Below are 24,994 nucleotides of genomic sequence, written 5' to 3'. Positions count from 1 at the left end.
CCATTCTTCCTTCCTTTCCTTCCCCGCCTTCCTCTCGTCAGTCCCTCCCTCTTCCCTCCCTTCTTTCCTTCCCCGGGGCCAGGGACCACCTGCACCACAGCTCACAGCCTCCGGAGGTTTGCCATGGAACACAGCAGCAATTTCTACCAGTAATGCTCTACACTCACGCTAATTTCTGACTCGATTCCCAAGTCAAGGAGGAAATTAACTCTGCCTAAGTTCACTAGCAGATGGCTAAAGACCAACTAATGATTTTTTCCTACACAAACACGGTATTCCCTTCCCTACGTGCATAGTTAAAATTTTTGCGTTTGGAGGAAGGGAAAACAGTGTTTGCACGTAGCAACTAAACTTTACTTACAAACTTCAACAAGAAAAAAAATCCCCCACCCCTGCATATTCTCAACATACTGACCAAGAGCAGACCCACCCATGCATCCCTACACTTTCCTTTGTGTGGTCACCCACCTTGACCCAGATCATTTTGGCCTCAGTCTCCATGGCCCAGTCCCAGATCCCACTGCCTTGGAGTCCATGCATGCATACCTTCAATTAATATCCACACACAAAACACAAGGGGTGGTACCAGTTAACCGTGGTAAGACATTAATCCCACATACAAGGAGGTCAGAAGCCTTCTGAGAGCAAACCGAGAAAGAGAGATTAAATCAGATGATAGGAAAGTGTTCAGAGTAGTGGCCGGCTCATTGTGCATGTTCAATAAATGACTTGTCTACCACTATTAAGGCAATCATAGTGCAAAAAGATATTTTGAAGTGAAGAAAAACGAATAAAAGCATAATTAACACTCCAAGACAGGAGGGACTTAGCAATTCTGGAACTCCATAGAACCTTTTTCTGATGGATCGCAAATGATTTCTATACACTAGTTCAGTGTTCCCCAGTATCTCCCAGAGGCTACATCAGGGAGGCAATCTTATCCCTACCCTACGGACAGGAAATTAGGACATGTCGGCCAAACGGACCGGCCCAAGCAAGAGGCTGAAAATTCAAAAAGGTTCACAGGTTCAGGAATTTTTATAGTTTGTGTAAATGTATGAGCACATGGCCTGAGGACAAGGTTCCCGCCTGGCCAAGAAAAATGAAGCTCACGGACTGGGAGCCTGGAAGAAGGTTCGGGAACACACATACCACTACTGGGATGTAAAAGTCGGTTCCAATTAGCTTCACCTTTGAAGAGCTGCAACTCCCCATGCTGATCGTACCCTGGTCCTTCTGGTTAGGCTCACGCTGGAGCACGTCTGATTTCTACCCTCGGCCCCAGCAGGTCTCACAGCTAAGCGCATGGCCAATGGGGCAGGTGTGAGAAAACCCCACGGTGTGGACGTAAGAAGGAAAAGCGCTGTCACTGTAGGAACAATCCCCCATAGCATCCACACGAACAAAATGTGTTTGACTCATTTGAATGTGCTGGACAAAAGTCAGGTGACCTACATGTGATAAGCAAAACGATAAGGCTTGTAGATCACATGGAAGAATATATTCAGGACTTTGGGGTAAGCAGAGTTTTTTTTTTTTTTTTTCCCAACAATACACAAAAAAGCGTTAACCCTAAAGGAAAAATAGGGATTAATCTGGTCTCCGTGACACAAAGAAAAACTTCTTTTCACCAAAAGACACCATTAACAGTGTAAATACTGAGTCACAGAGTGAAAGATGATATTTGCAGTACATGTTCTCCATAATGGACAAAGTGTTCCTACTCAGAATATATAAAGCACTCCCATCAAGAGATACAAGATGAAACACTAAAGCCTAATTTTTACAAATTCACAAGAGATTTGAAGAGGCACTTCATTAAAGATTACTCGAGTGTCCGTTAAACATGAAAAAGGCACTCCAGGATCTCTTTAATTAGCACGTTGGAATGCCGCTACCCCCATCGACGGAGCTAAAATGGAAAAGACCGACCAGACCAAGCGACGGCCAGGATTTAGAGCCATGTGAACGCTCGTAATGGCTCTAGACGTGTGACTTGGTGCAACCACTTAGGGAAGCTGTCTGGCAGTGTCTATGGACACTCCAGACTGTGTATTTATGACCCTGAAGTTCCAGTCCTACGTAAAATCAGGGATGTATAGGCAAACACACAGACTATGCAGAGTAGCATTTCTTCTAATAGCCCCAAATCCGAATCTCAAATGTCTATCACCAACAGAATGGATTCGTAAGCTGTGGCATACTCATGCAATTAAAAATAAGTAAACAATGCTATATTTTTATGGTAGCAACAAGGATGAGCCTCATAATCATGATATTTAGCCAATCGCAACAGACGCTGAGTAGCACATAGCTCATGATTCCATTCATAGGGAGTTCAGAAATGGGCAAAACCAGTCTATGGTGTCCTGCATCGGGAGAATGACCATCTCTGGGGAAGGGCTATCTCTGGGGTAGTCACTGTGTCTTGTGCCTTTTTATAAAGGTTAGTTACCACATCCATCACCCCACGTATTTAGAGTTGTGAGCATGTGTCGTGAGGACTTTTAAGGTCTACTCTCCTAGCAGCTGTGAAACGTAGAGTACATCAATCTCTAGTCATCATGCCGCGCACAAGAGCCCCCAGAGCCCATGCATCTTACTGCAAAGTTGTACCTGTGATCACCTTCACCAATGTCCCCAAACCCCCACCGTGGCGGTCACCTCTCCACTCTCTGTTGCTATGAGTTTGGTTTTTTTGATTCCACAGATGAATGAGATCATACAGTATTCGTCTTTCTCTGACTTCCCTCACTTAGCATAATGCCCTCAAGGTCCAACCACATTGTCAAAAATGGCAGGATTTCCATCTTTCTCATGGCTGAATAACATTCCATCATACATATATCTCATCTTTAGCTATTCATCTGTAGACAGATGACAGACAGGTTGTTTCCTGTCTTGGCTATTATATTGAGCTCTGTACATTGATCTGAGAAGAAGGTACAGTGCCACGTTCACTGTGTGAAATTTCACTGAGCGGAACCCTCATAATTTTGTGCTTTTCTATATATCTGTTTAACCACGACAAAAATAATGTTAGTAAAAAAACAAGGCAAGGTCACAGATACCACAGTGGTATTTCAAAGTCCGTTTCCCACTCTAATTGATGAGCCATAAAAGGTGAACGAGCTTGAGAGATCTTACAGTCGTCTCTCTTCCTTGTCCAAGTCGGGAACAGGGGCCCTTGGAACAGATTATATTACTTGCCAAGGTCGAGACCTTCCCAGACACGACTGGTAAAGCCACGATCAGCATTTGAGCTCTGATCCCCTCTGCTGCTCTTTCTGTCACAGGGCAGTGCCTGCTCTCCCGTCTTCCTGCAGAAACTAAGGACAGCTGTGGCTTGGTTTTTCTTAAGACAAACGTTATACAGCAGAGCAAGATGTGAACTGAAGTGCATTCTTTCCATTACACCCAAAAGTATGCTTAATGGGCTCTCAGGTCAAATCAAACCTTCTCATTGACAGAGGGGGTATGGGGTATGGAAGGGGATCCATGTATCCTTTAAACTCCTGGTTCCCAGTGACGGCCCCCTTTCCCATGGACTAACTTCGATTCATAGGGTCAGAGGGGAGGTACAGTCACAGGTCTGCAGTAAAGGATTCACATTTTTAAAAAGCACATTGAAGATGAGTCCCCGTTGTCATTAAACTAAATTAATGAGCTAAAATTTCCCTAATCCTAGGTCTCCCAGACGCAGACATGAGTACATGGGATGAGGTCTGTGTCCGTTCACAGGAAATGACGCATGACTTCACTGACTAGGTCGATGAATTTACTCCAAACACATATCTGTCCTTCTTGACTACCAACTGTGGAGAAATGCTGTGCTGACAACTTCAGACCAACCGAGGTCCTTTATTATATATTTTTTCCACATACCAAATGCTAGACTGCTAATAAAGGCAAGTGGATTCATCTTTATAAGTTAGCCACTTGTCCTTAGTCATTGCTGGGATCGGATCCAAACAGCTGCCCAATTGGCAGAGAACAGGATCGTGATTACGTGGAAATCAGGAAGTCAGCAAACATGTCAAAGAAGTCAGTCTCCGATTCCTTAAACCAATAAGACACCACTGTTAACACAGTGTAGACGTGTCTGATTTACGACTGGTCACCCCAAGTAAAAGAAAGCTTGGGTGAATCTGACAATGGGAGGCTCTCTTGGAAAATGTAACTTTTCAAGAAAACAAATGGGTGACATGTGTAATCTTGCATATCTGTTTATAATCACGTGGCCCAGAGAAATTAGCAAAGTTCTTGCAAATAAAGGTTTATTACGGAATTGCCCCACAAGGGTTTTACTGATGGACACAAAAACAAATGAGCACACTTGAGCAGACATCGAACCGTCCTGGGATCCCAGAGCAAACATGCCTTTGAACCAGCCTCTTGGCAACCCCTCCGAGGGTCACAGTCTGATTCGAAGATCACAGCCCATATCTAATGTCATCAAAACAACTGTTCCCTAAGCATATAACAATTTCCCTTCCACGAGATCTCCTATATTTCTTGGCAGCTTAAAAACTTTATCTGGACTCTTTTACGATGCTGATTCTCACTGCACACCCAAACTTCGCATCCCTGGCTTTCCAATATTTGTCCGAGAATGTTTCAAAAAAATCAAAAATGTTTATCTTCATCATCACCGTTAAAATGAAAAAGCTATAACATTTTGAAAAATAATCTAGAAAATTACAGGGAAGATTTGTGATACAGAAGACTACAAATTTCCCTTGTTAATACCAATAAGAGCATCGTGAACTTAAGTTCATGCCTTTTTTTATGACGGAAAGCAGAATTCTTCACACACACACACACACACACACACACACACACACACACTCACTCACACGCACCTCAAGCAAATCTGAACCGGTGTCAGAAAGAGCCACAAACCATGCTAACAATCCCCACCTCGACCCCATGAGGACCCCACACAGGGAACAGCAAATGTCAGAACGACCCCCATGGGAGAATAATGACCACACTGTTTTTGGTAATAGAAATAAAAGAAAAATGATCAAGCGTATCTTCCTAGAATGCAGATTTATATTACCAGGAGACGGATATTCTCCACAAAATTCTCACTCTTTGTGGGGGCCATAAGATACGGAAGGCGGCCATCATTCTGGTAGGCATTAAGTACGTTGACTGATAGGGGGAAGGACCCCAAGCTGAAGGCTGTTAGTCAGGATGCTGGCTCAGAAGAGTCGTGCAAGGTCATCTGGAGAATTGAACGAACAGACAGCAAGAAAGGGAAACCAGCCGTGGGCTCACAGCTCCACGTGCGTGTGGGGGGCAGTCTGAGATAAGGGGCAAACTGGGGGTACCAACAGAAAGAAATACCCATGTGACCCCACCCTATGGTGTGCTTATATAAACTAGATGATGTCACTTATGTAACGGAAAAATAAAAAGGAAAGAAAAGGGGCTTGACCAAAAAAATAACAAGAAAAAGAGAGAAAGAGGAAAAAAAAAACAACAAAGAAAACCTAGAGCCCAAGATAAGGAGTTCATCGAAGCTAGCCAGAGCAGCCCGGGGGAAACCTGAATGGGGTCTATCGGGCACAACAGGAACCCCGGACTTTCGCCCTTAATCCCTGGCTCGGAAAAACTAGTTCTCAGTTTCAACTGTAGGAACGGGCATCAGTTACAAACTCTGGCCGCTAACTTGGTGGTTCTTGGGTGTCACCATTCTGTTTTTCTTCCACAAACTCTGGTCGAGCCGATGTGGGTCCTGCACCCTGCAGCTATGTGTCCCCTGTTCACCTGCTGGCATCATGGTGTGGCAGAAACGGGAAAGGTAAGAGCATGTGGTCTTGGTGCCTGAGACAGGCCCAGGATGGACCCCCTCTAGCGGGGGTTCCAGAGGACGGTAGAAAGGGGGAGGTCATCAGGTGACGTGGGGAAGCGCGTGCACAGGTAACCACTTCCTATCCACATCTTCATCATGTGTGTCTATTAACATTTATAAGCACTCACTGTATGCCATATAATTAGTCATGAGTATGTAATATATTTTACATAGCATATACATATACATATGTGTGTGTGTGTGTGTGTACATATATATACACACAGTGTCATCTTTTTTAAAGAATTCTGCACTGGCAAAAGCTTTGCTTTCCTTGAAATATCAGCATTTGCCCTATTTTCTGTTAATAGGAAATAGATTTGATCTCCTTTTTTGCTTTAGTTTCTAGAAAGACCAAATTTGCCCAATCTCAAGCTTCAATAGCGCAGCCTAAGCATGCATTTTAAGACTGACATATTTGTGTGTTTTCGCGTTGCCTCTTCATTTTTTATTTCCATCTGCTTTTCCTCTTCAGCCGACTGTCAATTCTAATTATTTTTTTGTTTGTTTTCTTGTCATGACCTGCTCCAAAGTCTTACGGGAAGGTGGTTTTGGCGGCTACCTTCTGCCAAGAATATACCTTCCATGCTGAATCTCAGAAATGTGAACGCATCTAATTGAGAACTAAACACGGCAGCCCACCTCCTGCCAGCACAGATGCATTTTGGGAATCGAGAAGCACACGCTTCGTATCTCCTTGACGAGGATCAGTGGGTTGTGGAGGGCCAGTGTGTTTGTCAGAGAGCGGGCGCGAGCCTTCCATGTGTCTGGAAAAACAGAATATGTTTCTGTGTAATGAACACGCGTGCCCTCTCTGCTGAGCCAAAGCAATTTTTCCCAGAACCAGGGAAATAACGTTCTTGAAATGACAAAGGTCGGGGCGCCTGGGCGGCTCAGTTGGTTGAGCGTCCGACTTCGGCTCAGGTCATGATCTCACAGCCCGTGAGTTCGAGCCCCACATCAGGCTCTGTGCTGACAGCTCGGAGTCTGGAGGCTGCTTCAGATCCTGTGTCCCCCTCTCTCGCTGCCCCTTCTCTGCTCCCACGCTCTCTCTCCCTCTCAAAAATAAATAAACATTAACAACTTAAAAAGAAATGATGAAGGTGGAAAGTGGGGTAACTTTTAGGAGGGACAAAAACATCTGACTACAGTCTGTTCCAGGGGCCACTGCCGCGTCCCAGGAGAGTGTGTTCACAAGGGAAGACAAGGGACGCTGGGGGTTCAGATGGACACGGCACCTCCACTCTCCGGCCCGCGTGCCAGCAGCCTGTGCTGGTGGTCAGAGATGAGTTGTCTTCACTGAGTTAAGAGCTACTTTCTTTTTTTTTACGTTTATTTACTTTTGAGAGAGAAAGAGAGTGCAAAGGAAGGGGGAGAGGGAGAGGGAGAGGGAGAGGGAGAGGGAGAGGGAGAGGGAGAGGGAGAGGGAGAGGAAGAGGGAGAGAGAGAGAGAGAGAGAGAGAGAGAGAGAGAGAGAGAGAGTCCCAAGCAGGCTCCGTGTTGTCAGTGCAGAGCCCAACCTAGGGCTTGAACTCATGAACCGTGGGATCATGACCCGAGCTGAGATCAAGAGTTGGACGCTTAACCCACGGAGACACCCAGGCGCCCCAGAAGCTACTTTCCAAACAAAGGCTCTCCCTCATCTTTTTAGTATTTGAACCAACTAATTTTGTTGAGATAAAAACAAAAGGAGAAGCCATGATTTTAATAGAATTGTTTCTCCTTGGCTATTTGCTTCCAGGCTTCTTGCGATCAGTAGAGCGAGGCCAGGGCCAGGGGCCACAATGCCTAGACTCCATTCCCGACTCTGTTTCCCCACATTACTTCCCCTGTGGCAGGAGCTGGGGCCGCTGCTGAGCTCAGCTGGCCCTCTCTTTCACCGTCATGCCCTCTTCCTTCAGAGCACGTGGGGAGACGACATTCCTTACCCACCCCGTGCGATCGGGGCCATCAGCTGCACTCTCGCTGCCAGGAATGCGGCCCTGTCCTGCTCCGGTCACCACCAGCTGCGGTGACAACTAGGCCCCACAAGAAGGGGAGACCACAGGGCGGGAGGACCCATTCTCTGCATGACCACACACGGCACACTTGCTGATCTGCGCACGACCTTCTGAGTCAGAAGCACGCTCAGGGTTAACAGGTAAAACCAAACTCCAAACTCAAAGTCTTGAGATCTGGGGGGAGATCCAGCCTTATTAGCCAACTAAAGCTGCTTCTTAAAGTCCCTTCTTTCTCTAAAACGCTTAAGATCTACTATCTCTCTTTCAGGGGGTCAAACCCTGCTTCCCCAACATTCTAGACCCTAGATGAATTAGCACTATAGTAAAACTTTCCAAAAATAATTATTAAAATTACAGGAATTTAGAGCCAAGCTAAGGTATATATACTCAAGTTTCCCCTCCTAATAAGAAATGTAGTTTGTGGAAAAAGAAACACACACACACACACACACACACACACACACACACGTGCGCACGCAAGTTACGTGTACTTTATAATCGTGCGCACAGGTCTTTCTGTTCACGAATACAAAATGGTTAGTTACAGAAGTGAGAAGTTAAAAAAACCAAACGTTGGTGACAGATACTTTGATTTGGTAAGCACCCTGGGTTTCCTTTGAGCCTCAAGGTCAAATGACGTTGGGTTAAGCCTGCCAGACTCGGTGCTCTAAGGAAGTGTCTGGCAAACTTCTTGGCCAAGTGGCATCTTCAATTTTTTTTTTTTTCAACGTTTATTTATTTTTGGGACAGAGAGAGACAGAGCATGAACGGGGAAGGGGCAGAGAGAGAGGGAGACACAGAATCGGAAACAGGCTCCAGGCTCTGAGCCATCAGCCCAGAGCCCGACGCGGGGCTCGAACTCACGGACCGCGAGATCGTGACCTGGCTGAAGTCGGACGCCAACCGACTGCGCCACCCAGGCGCCCCCCAAGTGGCATCTTCAAATGGGAACCGTCTACAGGAGTCACAGCCACCCCTGGGCTGCTTGGACAGAATGAGGCTGACCGGGCAGGGCTCGCCAAAGGCCACACAGAGATACACGACCAGCTCTCGGAGTTCCTACCTTAAAAATCTGTGCAGATACTGGCGGCTGCAGGGTGACCAGGAGAAGACCCCGTTGCGTCCTGCCAGCGTAGGGGACATGATGTTCCCCTCCGACTTTTTGCACATGTTGCCTTCTCCGTCGTGGACCATGCCAAAGCTACGAGAGAGAGAAATGGTTCCTTCAAAACACAGAATAGTACTGATGATCCACTATATTCTACAAAAACACACGTCAACACCGTGGACGCCTCCACTTCTGCATGCCGGTCGGGCCGAAATGAACTGTCTGTGCAGCCAAGCTGTGGAGACTACCCACATATTCACAGACCTTTCCTGAAAGACTGCCATTCGGTGAGTTGTTCTGAAAGTGCACACCAAGCACCAAAACGGATGTGCCTGCTAAAGGCAGAGGTCTTAATTACGAGGAAGCATTTCAAGGAGGGTATGGAGGGCAGGTCACTCGATCTTGATAAAGCTGATAACCGTCCTGGACTGCTTTCTTCTCTCCGCACTCTTTTCTGCTCACCAGGGATTTTGAGAACTCCCAGATGTTTGCGGGAAATACAAACGCAGGCTGCCCGGGTGAGTTTGGTGCTTCCCACGGTTAGAGAACTGACCGCCTGATGCAGCTGCCCGTGGTGCTGACATTTCGTCCTTGCTCCCATCCGGGGCTGCTCCGCCTCAGGCCACTGCTGGGGGCTGTCACGGCTGGACGGCGTTCGACCACACTCCCTACATCCCTTTGGAGGAAGGAGGGCCTTGGAACCCCAGTGGGTGGCTCTGGCTGCCTTTACCTGTGGGAATTGTTTGAATGTACCTGTTCCTCCTGACTAAAAACCAGATCACTCTGGGGCTCCAGTCCTAACTTAATACAGGGGGACTTGTCAAGCTACCTTGGCTCTTGGAACGCTTAATAGGCTCCTTTATGGATGCGCTAATTGCACAATGCCAACTGGCATCCCATGACTGTCACTTGTGCAAACGCTAGCCCTGTGCCTCTAAGCATGCCATTAACCGAAGCAACCTCTCTCCACCAGGTCAGCTTCTTCTTCTTAACCTCCGAGAGCTTTGGCTCTTTGGAAGAGTCTCACATTGCCGTCTTCACCTACTGCAGGACAGCACGACTCATCGTGTTGGGAAGAAAGCCTGGGGGACTTGGAGCTCCATATGACCCCGAAGGCTTCCCATTAGGGCAAACATATTCTTAGAGAATCAAGCCACTGCTGGCTATTAATGTCCGGGACCTGCCAAATCATTGTACGGATTCTTAGATAATGGGGTTCCGCATGAATGGGGTACAGGGCAAAGGGGAAAAGAAGGGGACAAAGCAAAGGAGGGTGAGATGGATGCTGAATCTGGGGACATTCTGCCACCAAGGATCCCACGATGAGAGGAGGCAGGGCAGCAGGGACAGAAGACCCAGAACCGTGGGGAAGCGGGCTCCCACAGTGGGCCGGGGAATCTGCCCTTGTTGCTGAGGCCGAAGACCCATCTTCCCCCTTAACTGGTTTGCTGATAGAGATTTAATATTAACAGTAAAAAGAGCAACTAATATTTGTAAGCACTCACTATTTTTCAAACAGGGTATTAAATGCGTTCTCTGACATTCCTGACCTCAGAGCCCAGGCGGGACCCATGCAAGAGTGTAACGCGAGCATGATTGAAGGGCGTAGCCAAGGAAATCTGGCGTGCAAACATTGTTGAATTTCTGCAAAATTCCTGCTCAGTACCAAGGGTGATGCAGATGGGAGTCATTTCAGCCTCCACCCATCCTCTCAAGTTCTATTAAAAGCAATCAATCAAGGCCAGGGTAACCATATAGCAGAGGAAATGTGTTATGGCTACGAAAAAGATTCAGACTGTAATCACATATGGGGGGCTGCCTTGGGGAGAACGTGATGAAAACGAACCATCGAAGTGCCCTCCCCTGGCCGGCCCTTGACCCGAATATGAAGCAGACACATGCGTCGTGGTCCAGTAGGTACCCCAGATAAATCTGCTTTCCCTCTGCCTACATTTCTAAGGAAATAAAAGCCACAACATCCCAGGTCTGGGGACACGTGCGTCTTCAACTTTTTCATCTAAGGTATTTTCAATGACTCTTTCTAGAATGGATTCTCAAACCCCACTGCGAGCCCCACTATTGGAGGGTTATTTTTCCAAGTAGTGCAGTGCCCATATCTTGTACTGTGATGGATGCCAGCACGTTAGCATGAAAGTACCACACGGTTATCGCATTTGATATGAACATTAATGAAGTCATGGAAGGATGCACAGAACGCATTTTGAAGATAAGATTGGTATTTGGCAACCAAGAAATATAATTACTATTAAGTTATACATACCAGACATTTTTTTTGCTACTGTGAACCACAGTATCTTATTCAAAGTTTTTCTCACCCCATACGTTAAAACTATTAACATATTTTTTCTTTCTTACGGACTAGCTTCTAAGTTTCTAAAGGACATCCACTCTTCTTATCCATGCTTAGCCCCAGACCAATGCACTCACTAGCTGATGACAGGTTCTCCACTGATGTCTGTTGAATGAACAAAGACCAACCTTCCAGCCCAAACACCAACCCAAATACCCAGATGTAAACCTAATTTTGGATTAAAACGGACTTGAGACTTATATTCCGGTGGGAGATGCTTTTAATGCCTCCTACGGTATGTTCTGAGTGATTCAATTACATCAGCAAGCACACAGTTCCTCATTAGTGATGCTACACCCAGGATGATGAAAAGCCCAATATTGTGAGAGGTTGTGCTCATTATTTCAGGCTGTTCAGACAGCAGTAGCTAAGGCAACAAGAAACCCTCGAAGTAGCCACAGGCCAATGTCATCTGGATGGTTCGATCACACCCTTGGTGCAATATGCCACAGGTGGACCTCAGGGTCTCGAGCTCTGATGTGGACTTTTCAAGAAGCACAACCCAAGATGGAAAGAGTTGGCATGGACGGGGCATCAGGTGGGTCTCAGGGGCCAGGGTGCATCAAACAACCAGAAGAGTGTGGGGCTGTGGAGGTGGAGGCCTCCATCAGGGTCGTGCCCTGACATTCACAAGCGTTGGGATTTCAAAAAATCACTTAAGTCACCAAGCCTCAGTTTCCTCACCCATATAATGGGGGTAATAAAACCTGGCTCTTAAATTGCGCAGAAGATCTGGTACCACACATACCACAAGGAAAACTCATAACTTCGACCCACTTCCCGGATTCAAATGTTGGTCTTGGTAAAATTGCTCAATAGCGAGATGTTACTTGTATACATATGATGTGTGTGTGTGTGTGTGTGTGCGCGCGCGTGTGTGCATGTTCAGCCAAAGGTCAATAGGTTTCAAACACCCTTTGGATACAGAAACAAAAAAAGTCTCAGGAAGAACAATAGATAAAATTGGTAAGAAATGAGACTCTGGCCTTCCTGGGCTCCCTGGGGGACAGTCTGACAATCACTGGGTCAGATGAGGTCTTAAAGGAGCTGTTGCCTTGATGTTCTACAAACCCTCAGAATCTTCGGGGCCTCCCTGACCCAGCGGTAGGGGCTCAGGTTGATGACAGCACACGGCCACAACTCGGGGCAGTCTCAACCTCACCATCAAATGCTCGAAAGGGCATCTAACCTCACCAGCCAAGCCTGCTGGAGCGGATTGCGGTAGCGAGCTGATTCTGCCTCTTTCGACTCCCCCGGTCTTCCCTGACTTGGTCTCTTGCCACGCCTACGGCCCATGTGGCCAGACCCTTGCACGCCTTGTCTATTTTGCCTTTCTGTTAAGACTCTTGGAGGCAGTGGATTACCAGTCTTTTCGTGGAATCCTACACAAGGCTCTGCTGGCAGAGTGGACGTTGTGACCAGTGAAAGTCAGTACATGCGGGAGAAGACGGGCGACAGAACGATAGCTCGTGAACACTTCTTCTTTTTTTAATTTTTCAACATTTAGTTTTGAGAAAGACAGAGACAGCATGAGTGGGAGAGGGGAAGAGAGACAGAGAGAGAGAGAGAGAGAGACAGAATCCCAAGCAGGCTCCGCGCCCGATGCAGGGCTCAAACTCACGAAACCAGGAGCTCATGACCTGAGCCAAAACCAAGAGTCAGAGGCTTAACTGACTGAGCCACCCAGGTGCCCCTCACGAATACTCCTAAGCACAGCAAATATGTTTGAGGACCGTCTCAATTGTCTGAAATGATAACACAAGTTAAGCATTTAAGCCTGTGTTGTAGGCTAGGGATGCTCAGATCATGTAATACACCTTCAGCTGCACCTGCACACGCGTGCCAAGGATCTCACAGACTCTCGGTTTTGCAGATGGAAACCTAGGTAAGAGAAGACCGTGCGATGTACGCTGATCACTGCCAGGAGGTGGGAGAAGCCCAGTGGATCCGGAATCCCAGGCCCAGGGTCTTTCTCCTCAAATGGCACGACTTCCTTTGTACATGAGGATTTTCCAAATGGATTCATGCCATTCAGGTGACATATTCTCCAAACCATGTAGCTCAGCACTCAACGTGTCTGTGCCAGTTCTCGACACCTGCATCTAGCAAACCACACGTCCTATGCCAAGTGATTGAATCTAACCAGGAAACTCACTCTACGCCATGGATTAGGAGCAAACCCGACTCAATCGCACGTCCTAAAGGAGAACACACACCCTCACTTCTGGTTGCTGTGTCTGTCTCTCCCTTTCCAACACAAATCCAAACACAGGTTCTTGGCCATTTCTGTGTATAGAACAGATCCCTCGATATAATCCAGAACATGTCCTGAGAAGAAAATAACTGAACTTAGTAGGAAAAATGGGCTGGACAGTGACTGAGATCTTTCTTGGAGTTAGAGGTTAGACCATCTGGCCGAAAGGCATGGAAAACAGCACTCCTCCAACCTCAGCGATGTCCTCTGCGTATAAACAAACCTGAAGAAGTAAAAACAGGATGTTTTAAAAAGTCCTAAAAAAAGTGGGGGAGGGCCCGGGAGGCTCATTCGGCTCAGGTCATGATCTTACGGTCTATGGGTTCGAGCCCCACGTCTGGCTCTGTAATGACAGCTCAGAGCCTGGAGCCTACTTCAGGTTCTGTGTCTCCCTCTCTCTCTGCCTGTCCCCTGCTTGCACTCTCTCTCTCTCTCCCTCTCTCTCAAAAATAAATAAACATTTTTAAAAAGTCCTAACAGATATAAAACTGCTTTTTAATTCTTAAGGTTACAGAACTCAAAAAATTGACTCTGCACGGAGCTCGCTGCCCGGCGTGCTTTTTACGTTATGATGTTGGATCCACGTACCAAAGCTGGAATTCTTCTCCATGGAGTAATACTTAATAAAGAAATGAAGAAATGTGTACATTTTCAATTTAACGAAAATCCACGGAGTCAGATCACTGAGCCCTGCCGTGCCCTTTCCCATTTGATGTCGTCACCGCAGCAAATGACTCATCTGAGATACTCTTCGTTCATCTATTTGCGCCTCCCTGAGTCATTCTGCCCATTCATCCGTTCACAGTTGCTGAACACGCAGCATCATCTATCTGCCACGCTGGCGCAGCGGAGACAGGAGTGTCCCCAGTGGTCTCCACGGTTGGAGCCGCATGTGAAATCGCTCTGCAGATTTCACAAAAAGTGTTACAAACAGCAGGTGCTACCATTACCACTACGTGATTGTTACCACTGTTCCTATCACTGTCCCTCGTTTTGCCACTCAGCACACACAACTCCTCTGCACATCTCCTGGGTGTATTTCCTATTTCCTCAGTGTGATCAGAAGCCACTTCACCGGCCACACGAGAAGTTCAGAGCGCCCGCTTCCTGTCTCTTGCGTGACGTCCTCTAAATGTCCAGTGCTCCAGAAGGGGCTGACAGTTTCCTGGAGGTTAATTCTATTAGGAGCGGGACTCCCTTTCATCCAAGCCTACAGCCCATCTCCCTCCTCCCATCCAGAGTCCCACTTGCAATTAAAAAGCTTTTATCTTCTTTGGGAAAAAAAGTACTTTTTCCATCTTGACCCGGTGCTAGTGATGAAAGGCGGTATTAATTGACTCCTAAGGAAAAAAAAAAGGAAACGCTGATCCCTGCTGACACTGAAGATGAGTCTCAGACGGACCCAGTTTACCTTTTGTTAGACCCACCACCGGCATCTACGGGCATTGCCAGTGCACGTGCTTCGGCTGCTCATCTAATACTGAGCTGCTCAGCCCTCGCTGACTTAAATATTTCTTACCTGGATGGTTTAATTAAATTCAGGTATGGTTCAGGGGACAACAAGAGCCTCATTTCGTTAAAATAATGAGAGTTTTGAAGTTTTAACTCTAGCAGTCTATTAAAAACACAATTATGACCTAACTGAAAGGTTCATAAAATATAGGGGCAATTTTCCAGGTACTGAAAAAGTCAATCATTACCTATAATGGTGAAGGGATCAGAAGCAGGATATAAGCTTCATGTTCAGGTCATCAGTTTACATGGCCAAGTGTGCAGGGCTCTGTGGGGGTCCACTAAAGACAGGTGCATGCATTCACACGCGCGTGCGCACACACACACACACACACACAGACGCTGTGGACAGGTCGAGAGGGCATGGCCTCTAATGGGATAGAGGGGTCAGTTTTACAACAACTGAATCACAAACACTGTCTTTTGCAGATCTTGTGATTTGCAAGTAAAATCAGGGTGAACGTAAAAAAAAAAAATAGAAAAATGACAATTCCTGGTTGTGCATTTTCTGGGAGAAAGTTCCGGGAGAGCTGTCGTTCAGCAGAAAGACACCTGTGTTCCCACTGCCGGTGCTCACGCTAATGGGGGCAAGGGCAGGAAGTCAGCAGATGCAGCACATGGGCCTCGGTAAAGGAACAAAACCCTCACAGGGATGCCTTGACCTGAGGCAGTTTACAGAATCACTAGCCCAAGAAACCTTAGTTACGAATGACAGTTGCTGTAACTAACTGATGGGAATGTTCTGTTGTTCAGGAACAAATGTAAAATGTTCGTGCAGAAAGATGCCAGCTGTTGCTAAGTGCTGCCGTCCAGCAGCGGCGTCCGTCTGTCCAAGCCCCGGGCTCACCACTCACTCCGGACGCTGTCCCATTTCAAAACCGACAACGCTGGGCGTACGGGAATGTGGGCAGAGGGCCAGCTCCTACCAGGTCCGACGCCTGGTCCGAGCTGCCCTCCCCAAACTCTGCTTGGGGCACTGATCAACTAACATCTCTGCAAGTTACAAAAGGGATGGAAGGAGGCAAAACTCCAGGGTAACTAGTTGATAATACGAGGCCTTGTCACTATCGCCCCCAATAGGAACCGACCGGGGAAGGAGAGCCGCGCACAGGACTCAAGTTCAGAACGGGACGGAGGAGAGGGGGCTGATACAAGTGTGTGCAATCGTACACGCACGTACGAGACGTAAAGAAGAGCAGAGAAAGGACGGCCGGAACGCGGGAATTTCCACGGCTTTTGACTGTGCACAGCCAGGCACCAAAACAGAAACATAACAAGTACCTAAGGGACAGCACGTCTCACCTGTCGGTGACATTCTCACCGGATATATGTGAGGCCCCTACAGACCTGACCCAACGATCAGTGTTTCTGTGGCAATTGTCCACTAGGGAAAACAGCCTGGGTTTCAGTCTCCCACACGGGTGCACTTACTTGTGTCCAGACTCATGGGCAATGGTGAAGGCCAGTCCAAGCCCTGTGTCTTCATTAATAGTACAGCTGCGGTATTTACTGCACATTCCACTGATGGGCGCAAATCCTGCGGGACACAGACATCAAAGGAATATACAGCAGCACTGTTGCAGTAAAATAAAGAGGGTGTATTGTATAGGTGTATGAGTCCTCTGTCCTTTCCAGAAGTGTGGTTTGCACCTGCGTGTGGTGAAATCTGGGACACTCCTGGACAAGTGCATTAAGGGTTCTTTGCAACGCGAGCGGGAGGGATCTTCTCTCGGCATGGAAAACAATTCATGGCTCTAAGTGGTGTTCACATCACAGGTTATGATAATGGGGGCCAAGGAGAAAGGGGGATTCACTGCAGGTGAAGGAGAATTTCTACATTTGTCTATAAACATCTGTGTTCTAGAAAGCCCAAATAAAAAAGTGCCATATGGTGTAGGTGCATCGGGAGGTCCCCAAGACCAGCCCAGGTTCAAGGACTCGCCAGGGGGATTCACAGGACTCAGGCTTTGTCAAACTCACAGGTATAGTTTCATACGGATAGCAAAGGATGAGAACAAAATCATCCAAGAGAACAGGTGGATGGGGAGAGGTGTGGCAGAAACCAGGCACGAGCTGCCAGAGCCCTCTCCCGGTGGATCCACAGAGGACACACCTAATTCCCCCCAGCAACCTGTGGCTGTCTCATCAGAGACCAGGGCCCAGGGGTTTTATCCGGGGCTGATCACATAGCACCCCAGCCTGGCACATGGACCCAAACTCCGGACTCCCAGAAGGAAGGCAGACATGCCGTGTAAGCCCCGTTATCTGGACAAGCAGTGTAGACACAGCAGGCCAGCTCATCAAGCACGGTGATGGGAACCCTGGTTCTCAGAGGCCAGCCTTGTAAGCAGGCCTTTTCAGGAACGAGAAGTCACGATGAACCTCTTTCTGCTGAGTTCTATCTCAATAAGATCCCGGGAAGAAATGAAGAATTAGAAAGAGAAGACAGGAGTTCTTGAATCTGTAAGGGACTTTTCCTTGGGAAGTAATCACTTGGCGAATAAACGTACACTTTGATGTGTGGCCAGAGTGCCTAGAGGGCAGCACATCTATTCTCTTCACTCGTGCTCAGTATGGCACCTGCGCGTTCCTCCAGACTCCACAGGAGGGTCTTACCCAGGGTGTCGCAGGGCTCATTCTTCCAGGAACATATGTCCAGACCGGTCAGCAAGATGGCGTGGTCATGGCGCGTCCCGTCTTTGCCCATCAAGCCAGACTGCCACTGGCAGAAGCTGCTTAAGGTGTGGTCCGCGTGGTGGCTTATCACAAGCCCCGGCTGCGGGAGACAGACCAAGACCCCATGAGGAGAGAGAGAAAACGCCTTACAATGCACCTGTTACCCCTCCGCCATCACAGCGGCCTACCATTAACTCAGATTTCAAAGACACAGAGGGATCGGGATGGTCTCCAAGCTAATCCATCTGTTTCATGGATTAACATGCAAAGGTCGGTGGCTTGTATAAAACCTGCACGGAGGGGCGCCTGGGGGGCTCCGTCGGTTGGGCATCCGACCTCGGCTCAGGTCATGATCTCGCGGTCTGTGAGTTCGAGCCCCGCGTCGGGCTCTGGGCTGACGGCTCAGAGCCTGGAGCCTGTTTCGGATTCTGTGTCTCCCTCTCTCTCTGACCCTCCCCTGCTCGTGCCCTGTCTCTCTCTCTGTCTCAAAAATAAATAAATGTTAAAAAAAAAAATTAAAAAAAAAACCTGCACGGATTCTGGACAGACGCTTCCGTTCCCTTCTGTAGTTCTGCACAGACCCGGCCGGGATGCACCTGAGCTGACCCTGAATGCATTTTCAATGCCCCAAGAAAGACTACTTTTGTGCATGAACGTCTGCATCAAAGTCTTTGTAAAACACCTTGTAAAATTATCTCAGGCAAGAGAATCATTTCTCTGCGACTCTGAACATGCACGGAAACACACCCAGACAGCTGATTTCACAACCAAGTTGGGCGAGTGGGATTTCCAACTGATAACTCACTCTTAGCCATTTATTATTACAGCGTTAAATCAAGTCACTTCCCTACCAAAGCAACATGCTTATGAGGAGGGTCCGGTCAATCGGTAAAGCGCTATTTCTAGAAGACAGACTGGAACTAGAAAGAAACTGGGCAGGATACATCCCACCTTATGCATATACACCACGTTCTCACAGAGCGACAGTGCAATATTAGAGTGAAGGCCACCCGAACGCTTGGGAAATTCAGAAATCAGGGTTGGGGGCAGGGGTGGAGCAGGAACCACCAGAGAAGGCTGCATGGAGTTATTTGAACTATTTACTGTGACGCTGTTTTTTTTCCTGTGGCTCGGTCACAGAAAGCCAGGTTAAACAGCTCGGTTCCAGGACAACTCGGGAGAAGCATTCATGACTAGATATTGGGTTAAATTCTGTGTCTCTCAGTCACTGAATAGGTTTTCTCCTTCCTTGCTTATTTTGTCTTTCCGGAGAGTCAAAACCAGCTAAGCTAAATGCTGTGTGTGTCCCAGCACTGGGACATGCCTCACATTCTTCAGCCGCTGATTTCCAGGAACACTGCATGCATCAAAGTTAACACAGGTGTACGATCAAAAGATAACCTCGCTTATTCTTTGCAGCTTGGATGAAGTCCAAGGTGAAAACGATTTAATACAAGGAATAATTAACCTGTCACCTGAGAAGCCCCGCCAGTTCTGCACCCCCTCCCCAGATGCTCACTCACACAAAGACAATGCAGTTGTATCTTTCTGACCATTCCGGCTAGAAACAGGTTTGCCCACGCAGGCCCCCCACTCTGCCCAGAACAGGAGAAATGCCCCAGAAGCTTACAGTCTGGAGGCATCTCAGGTCTTACGAATGGTCTTAGGTTTCATCTAAAAAAAATTCTTTGTTTTATAAATAAGAAAACTGGGGCTACCAGGAGACCCTGCTAAGATAGCAGCAAGGTGCAGGGCTCTCTCCTCCTAGGCGGAGTCCGTCATCAGCATGAAGCAAAGGAGAAGGGAGAGCCTTGGAAGGCTGAGACACCCCCATTAGCTGTGCCACAAAACGTTCATATGCAACGTCCCTGAGAACTGAAGGGCCCACCCGTGCATTTACACAGGGACTCTGGAACTCAGGCAAAGGAGAAGCTTTTACCCACTGTGACCAAGGTCCGGCATAATTTGGTGTTTGTATGCAATGAGAGAAATGCACTTGACATCCAGACTCTACGAAAATACAACCCTGTGGCCCAAGGCAGTGGGGGTGAGCGCGGTCAGTCTCAGGAGTTGGGAGGGGACAGAGTAAAACAACAATGCTGACAGTACTATCTCACTGCCAGGTGGGAGGGCGGTTTTGGTGTTCTAGCAACACGCAGAAAGGGCTCAGTCCCACCTGGGACCCTAAAAGCTCACGGTGGGGACGTGGCTGAAGACGCACTTTCCACTGTCTCCCCAGTGTTTCCCACCCATATATTTAAGGCAGTTCTCCTGTTCTACTTTTCTAATAAGACTCCTAAAAATAGTCCTTACCACCTCTGCACTCACACACACACCCACGTGCACAGACACACACGTGCGCACGCACACAAAATTCAAATCATCATGAAGGGAACTGATAAGAAACTCCCTGCGTGAGACACAAAACATTAAACGCTTTTTGTTCCCGAGGGAAAGGAAAGTCAGGAATCCACAGAATGATCCCATTAAGGAAAACGGGGCATCGCTTTACATTCATTTTTCTGGGAGAAAAGAAGCTGGTTTCAAAGACAGAATACCTGGTCTTCCTCTAGAAGAATCAGACCTACAACTGCGATGTTGATGTTTCCTCCTATCGTTCCATCTTTGAACAAAGCAGACACCTGAAAAAGACAGGCATTCCCCGTCAGTCCCCACATGTGACGTTCCCCCAGCCCCCAGAGTCCTGCTGGTGAAGGCCGGTCCCTGTGGTCTTGTGACACAGTCACAGTCGAAGTCAAAGCTGACTTTCTTATACTGCTAGACAGGTATAGAAATCTCTCATGGCCAGGCAGACCAATCGTTAAATCTTTATCATTAGTGCCTGGTAGTAAGGGCTGAAGTTTGGGGAGGCAGGTTCTGCCTCTTATGGAACACCACTGAGGGTATTACAAGCCTCCGAGGTGATAAAAGCTCTCAGGTGGACACAACAGAGCGTTCTAGCGATGACGGCTGGGGCATGCGTTCCCCTTGCTTTCCCAGGGAGGGCCTCCGGAGGAGCTCCCAAGAGAAATGATTGGGAAGAGACCCAGAAGATCCAAGAAAGAGAAGGCCTAAGCATGGAAAGAAGATGGCCGAGGAAAGGTGCCCACAAGGGGTATGACAACAGCAGACGTTGGTGGCTGTTCAGGGTGACGCGCGAGGGCCCCTCGAGCTGGCTCGGCACCGACGTGCAGAATACTGGAACGGCTCAACAGAACAGAAGCAACGTTGGCACAAACCAGAGCCCTGACGTCCTCAGCCCCTGGACACACAGTGGCAGGTGTCTCGATGCCACTGCCCCCTCCGTCCCCTGGGGGATGAGAAACCATGTGGGGCGGGTGGCCGGAAGGGATGCTAGCAGGAATACCCACGTGCTGAGCTGGAACAGAAGGCGTGTTTTCAAAACACTGTCATCCCCACTAATTTTCAAAACACACTCAGGCGACCCAAGATCTTGTCTTCCGTGAACCAGGTGTCACTGAGTCTACGCCACCCAAGTGGGGCTTAGATGCCTATGCCTCTCATCGCTGCTCCTCGTTACAACAAGCTGCCGATCTGGGACACGGGACTGTTTACCCGGGATGGCAGTCTACAGGGTTGGATGCTTTTCTGCCTCTAGATGACATAATGCATATTCAATACTTAAACACTAATGCTCCTAAGGAGATGGGCATTTCTATACCGGCATCTAAAATCACACGCAATGCTGACAGGCAGGTTTACTGCGCTGAACTGTCTCGGGGTCCTCGTACAGATTTCTGGTAAATGAAGACCTTGGTCCCCTCAAACCGTGCTGCCCGCTCGCAGAGAGGGCCAGTCTGTTCTCTGGAGTTCTGAACACGGCTCTTTGACGGGAGCATGTGAAGAGTGAAGGGGTCATCACAGATAAAACCCATCTCTTATGCCTGAGACACAGACCCACGCCCATTAGGTGGGATCACACACGACTTCGACAAGAAGGCGCTTCCTACCATGTTGAGTATCGTCAGCACGTAGGTGGTGATGTTCTCGTGGCCGTGCGTCTGCATCATCTTCCTGTCGACCACCACCAGCGTCTCCACATTCAGCTCCTCGTTCCTATGGGACTTGAGAAGAGAGCGCTTGTGCCTGGAGCAAGACGCATACTCGTCGGGCAAGACGAAAAGGTCTCCCTCGGGAGGCTGGGGCATGTCTACGGAGGGAATGTTCCGGGAAGAAACGAAAGCAAAAATCGTCACCCCAAACCAGCGGTGGAACTGGGTATGCCCACCCTGGGTTTTCACAACGAAAGTTCACGACGTGAGCCACGTCACCCTTACGACTTTGTGACACAAAACCGGCATTAACGCGAAACTTGCATGAAAGTGAAGTTCATACAACCTAGGTGTGATCGAAACCATTGCTAGGTCTACCTCTCTATAATTTTGCCCCAACTTAAAAGAAAAAGAGAGGGCACCTTGGCTTTCACGTGCTCATCTCTAGAAGCACAATGTTCAAAGACCATTCGCGTAAAGATGTGTCAGACGGGCTCCGCACGAGACTTACGGACCACAAAGCGGAACGATGGCTACCACGCGGTGCCTTGCATCGTTGTCATATTTGAAAAATGTTAATGGCCTCTTTTTAAAGGACATTCCCAAGTCTGGACGCGTCACTGGTCTATCTGTCGTGTTTCAAATGGGTTTACGAACTTGGTGACACAGATCTACTCCACTGCAGAGCCGAATTTCCTAGAAAGCACTATAAATATTTACCTCGCTTAATTACAAGACAAAATACACTCTGTCCCTTTGGCACCGTTTAAAAATCGTCTGGGCATTTACAATCAGGGAGCTAACACTATGTTAAAAATGAGTCAGCTTTGTGGACGCCCCAGAAAATGTGGTTAGAGTCGTTTCATGTGAAAGTGGACTTCAAAACACCCACATGTATGGGTGGCACTAATTCAAAGCCATGCCAACTCTGTTCATGGACCGCACCGCCAGAAGACGCCATTTTTTTTTGGCTGGTACCCACATCTGGCGCATATTTTCTCTGTGCTAAGATACTTTCAAACCTAAATCAACCCTGTGGAAGCTAATAATGATTCTGGCAAAGTTCTTAAAGCACCAATCGCATGCCACCGACACTGATGCAATTAGAGAGGCCTGACTCCACCCTCAGAGCTCTCTCTACTGGCGTAGAGATAGGCTCCGGGTAGGGATGGGCCACCGAGGCACAGGGGAGGCACGGAGCAACCTGCTCGCAGCCCCTCCCTACGAAGTGTCAGAAACGGGGTGTCCCGTCTGGCAGCATGGTCCCAGAGCACAAGGTTAATCCTCACCATTGATTTTAAGCAAATCAACCTGCCTGTGACTGCCATTTCCCACAGGTGCCTAAACGCGCACCAAAAAAAATTCCCATTTTCTGAGCCGGAGACTCTAATGGGAAAAATCTTCATTAAACGTGAACCCCACTGAGCCAGAAGGCTGGGACTCCTCCAAGCACATCCAGAGCCCCACGAGCAACACGGAAAGATCCAGGCGCAGACAGCGGAGGTCCCGAGAATTAAATGCTTCAGCCCGGAAGCCGTGCGTGTCACCTGTGCCCGCCCGCCACTCGGCCACCAAGCGCTCACCGAACTGCCATGCGCCCAGCAGGGAAGGGATGGAAATATCTGGCAAACCGAACTGCACCACAAGGGTCACTAGTGTCTTCTAAGAGGCATTTTGTGGCACTCTGCGTCTCTAGTTCTGTTACGAAAACCAAGAGCCACTTTCCCCTCCCATTTTTCAGATAAAAAACTTCTTGTGCAGTGTTTCCAAACGACTGACTGCCCTGTCCCAATCACCCCCCGCCCCCGAGATTCTGAAGAGCCCGTCCAGGCAGCACACAGGTGCACACGCATACACACACACGCACACAGGCACAGCCACGGCAAACAGGATGACTTCACTGTGTGCCGAGCTGTGCCCTAGGCATCACTGGCCTGCACGGCTCTGATGACCCCCGTTCATTTCAGCAGGGTCCACACCGCTGGATTTTCTCAGGGCCCACTACAACATCGGTTCTGAACCCTAGTGTGGCCCGTCGAAGAGGAAAGGACAGCCCTGCCAGGATCCAGGCGCTTGGCTTTTTGTCCCTGACACGGGATCCGTCCCGGACCGAGCCCTGCCGGCACGAATTCTGGCTCTGACCTTGTCCGTGCCTGAGGCCCGCCTCTTGGTCCCGACCCTGCCCGGTCCCATCCCCTGCCACCTTCCCCCCCTGCTTCTCCCTGTCTACGCAGCCAGAGCAGCTGATGCTGACAAGTGCGTCCTGTTCTGACACCACTCAACCTCAGTCTCCCCGACTTCCTCAGACTCTGTTCACCTCTCGCCGTCCCCAGACCCACTCTTCCTGCGGACCGAGCCCACCGACTTAGGCGATTTGGACTTGAGTTTCTCACTTGAACATAGCATCAGGCTTTTCTTCACGGGATAATAGGGGTCCAGATGATACACAGGTGCTGACAGTTTAATGGTACTTTCTGTGCCGCTGTAAGAACCAAGTGATTTGGGGCCATCTACTCTATTCCACCTGCAGCGCGACCTTCTCTGTTTTAGGGTGCCGGGCACAGCAGCCAAAGAAACCGGCAGGGGAAGGCGGGCTTCGCAGAGCCCCACTGGGGGCAGGTTTAACAAAGTGGTGCTGGAGGGGAAGGTGAGGGAAGCCAGGACAATTCCAGAGAACACTGAATTGCGAGAGGCTCCCACGTGAAGTGCAAATGTCACATCACCTCTGAGGCGTTCACCACACAACAAAGGATTCCACAAAGCACTGGTGATAAACGACAGCTAAATTACGGCACGTTGAGCCTGTCCCTTTGATGCGGTGGCGTAAAATATATAAACATGTACGGAGATAAATTACCTCGCAGAAAACTATGTGGGCTCTCATAAATCTAGACCTCCAAACCACAGAATTACTGAGCAGACATGCCGGGGTCCCTTTGAAGACTTCCAGTGGATTCTGCATTTCTGGGCGGTACGTCATCTCACCTGCCCAGGGAACAGGTCTGGGGAACAAAAACACCCACCGCTATCTGTCCGTCCCCCACAAGGGGCGTTTGCAAACGGAACACACAGACGATGGAACCAACAGGTAAGTCCGGCGAGGACCGCCCACTGATTCCACCTCGCGGCCGGATGACTTGCAAGAACATTTGAACATTTCGTGGGCGCACGTAAATGCCCGAAAGGTTAAACGCACACAA

The 24,994-nt window shown here is 48.6% G+C and overlaps 1 protein-coding gene across 1 annotated transcript in view; it reads right to left on the bottom strand.

Moving 5' to 3' along the window:
• Positions 1 to 24,994, bottom strand: part of ADAMTS16 (ADAM metallopeptidase with thrombospondin type 1 motif 16) — a 162,048-nt gene that overhangs the window by 90,627 nt on the left and 46,427 nt on the right. Inside the window, exons 5-9 of the mRNA XM_086675632.1 lie at positions 21,753 to 21,952; positions 20,340 to 20,423; positions 17,722 to 17,881; positions 16,537 to 16,642; positions 8,924 to 9,061 (exon numbers count right to left, since the gene is read on the bottom strand). Coding sequence (XP_086531758.1) covers positions 8,924 to 9,061; positions 16,537 to 16,642; positions 17,722 to 17,881; positions 20,340 to 20,423; positions 21,753 to 21,952 — 688 coding nt within the window. The remainder of the gene's footprint in view (positions 1 to 8,923; positions 9,062 to 16,536; positions 16,643 to 17,721; positions 17,882 to 20,339; positions 20,424 to 21,752; positions 21,953 to 24,994) is intronic.

The sequence above is a fragment of the Puma concolor genome, chromosome A1 (assembly GCF_028749965.1).
Source record: "Puma concolor isolate L17-30 chromosome A1, mPumCon1.1.hap2, whole genome shotgun sequence".
NCBI classification, from domain to species: domain Eukaryota; kingdom Metazoa; phylum Chordata; class Mammalia; order Carnivora; family Felidae; genus Puma; species Puma concolor.
The sequence above is the reverse complement of the archived record's forward strand: the minus strand, read 5'-3'. Positions and strand labels throughout refer to the sequence as shown.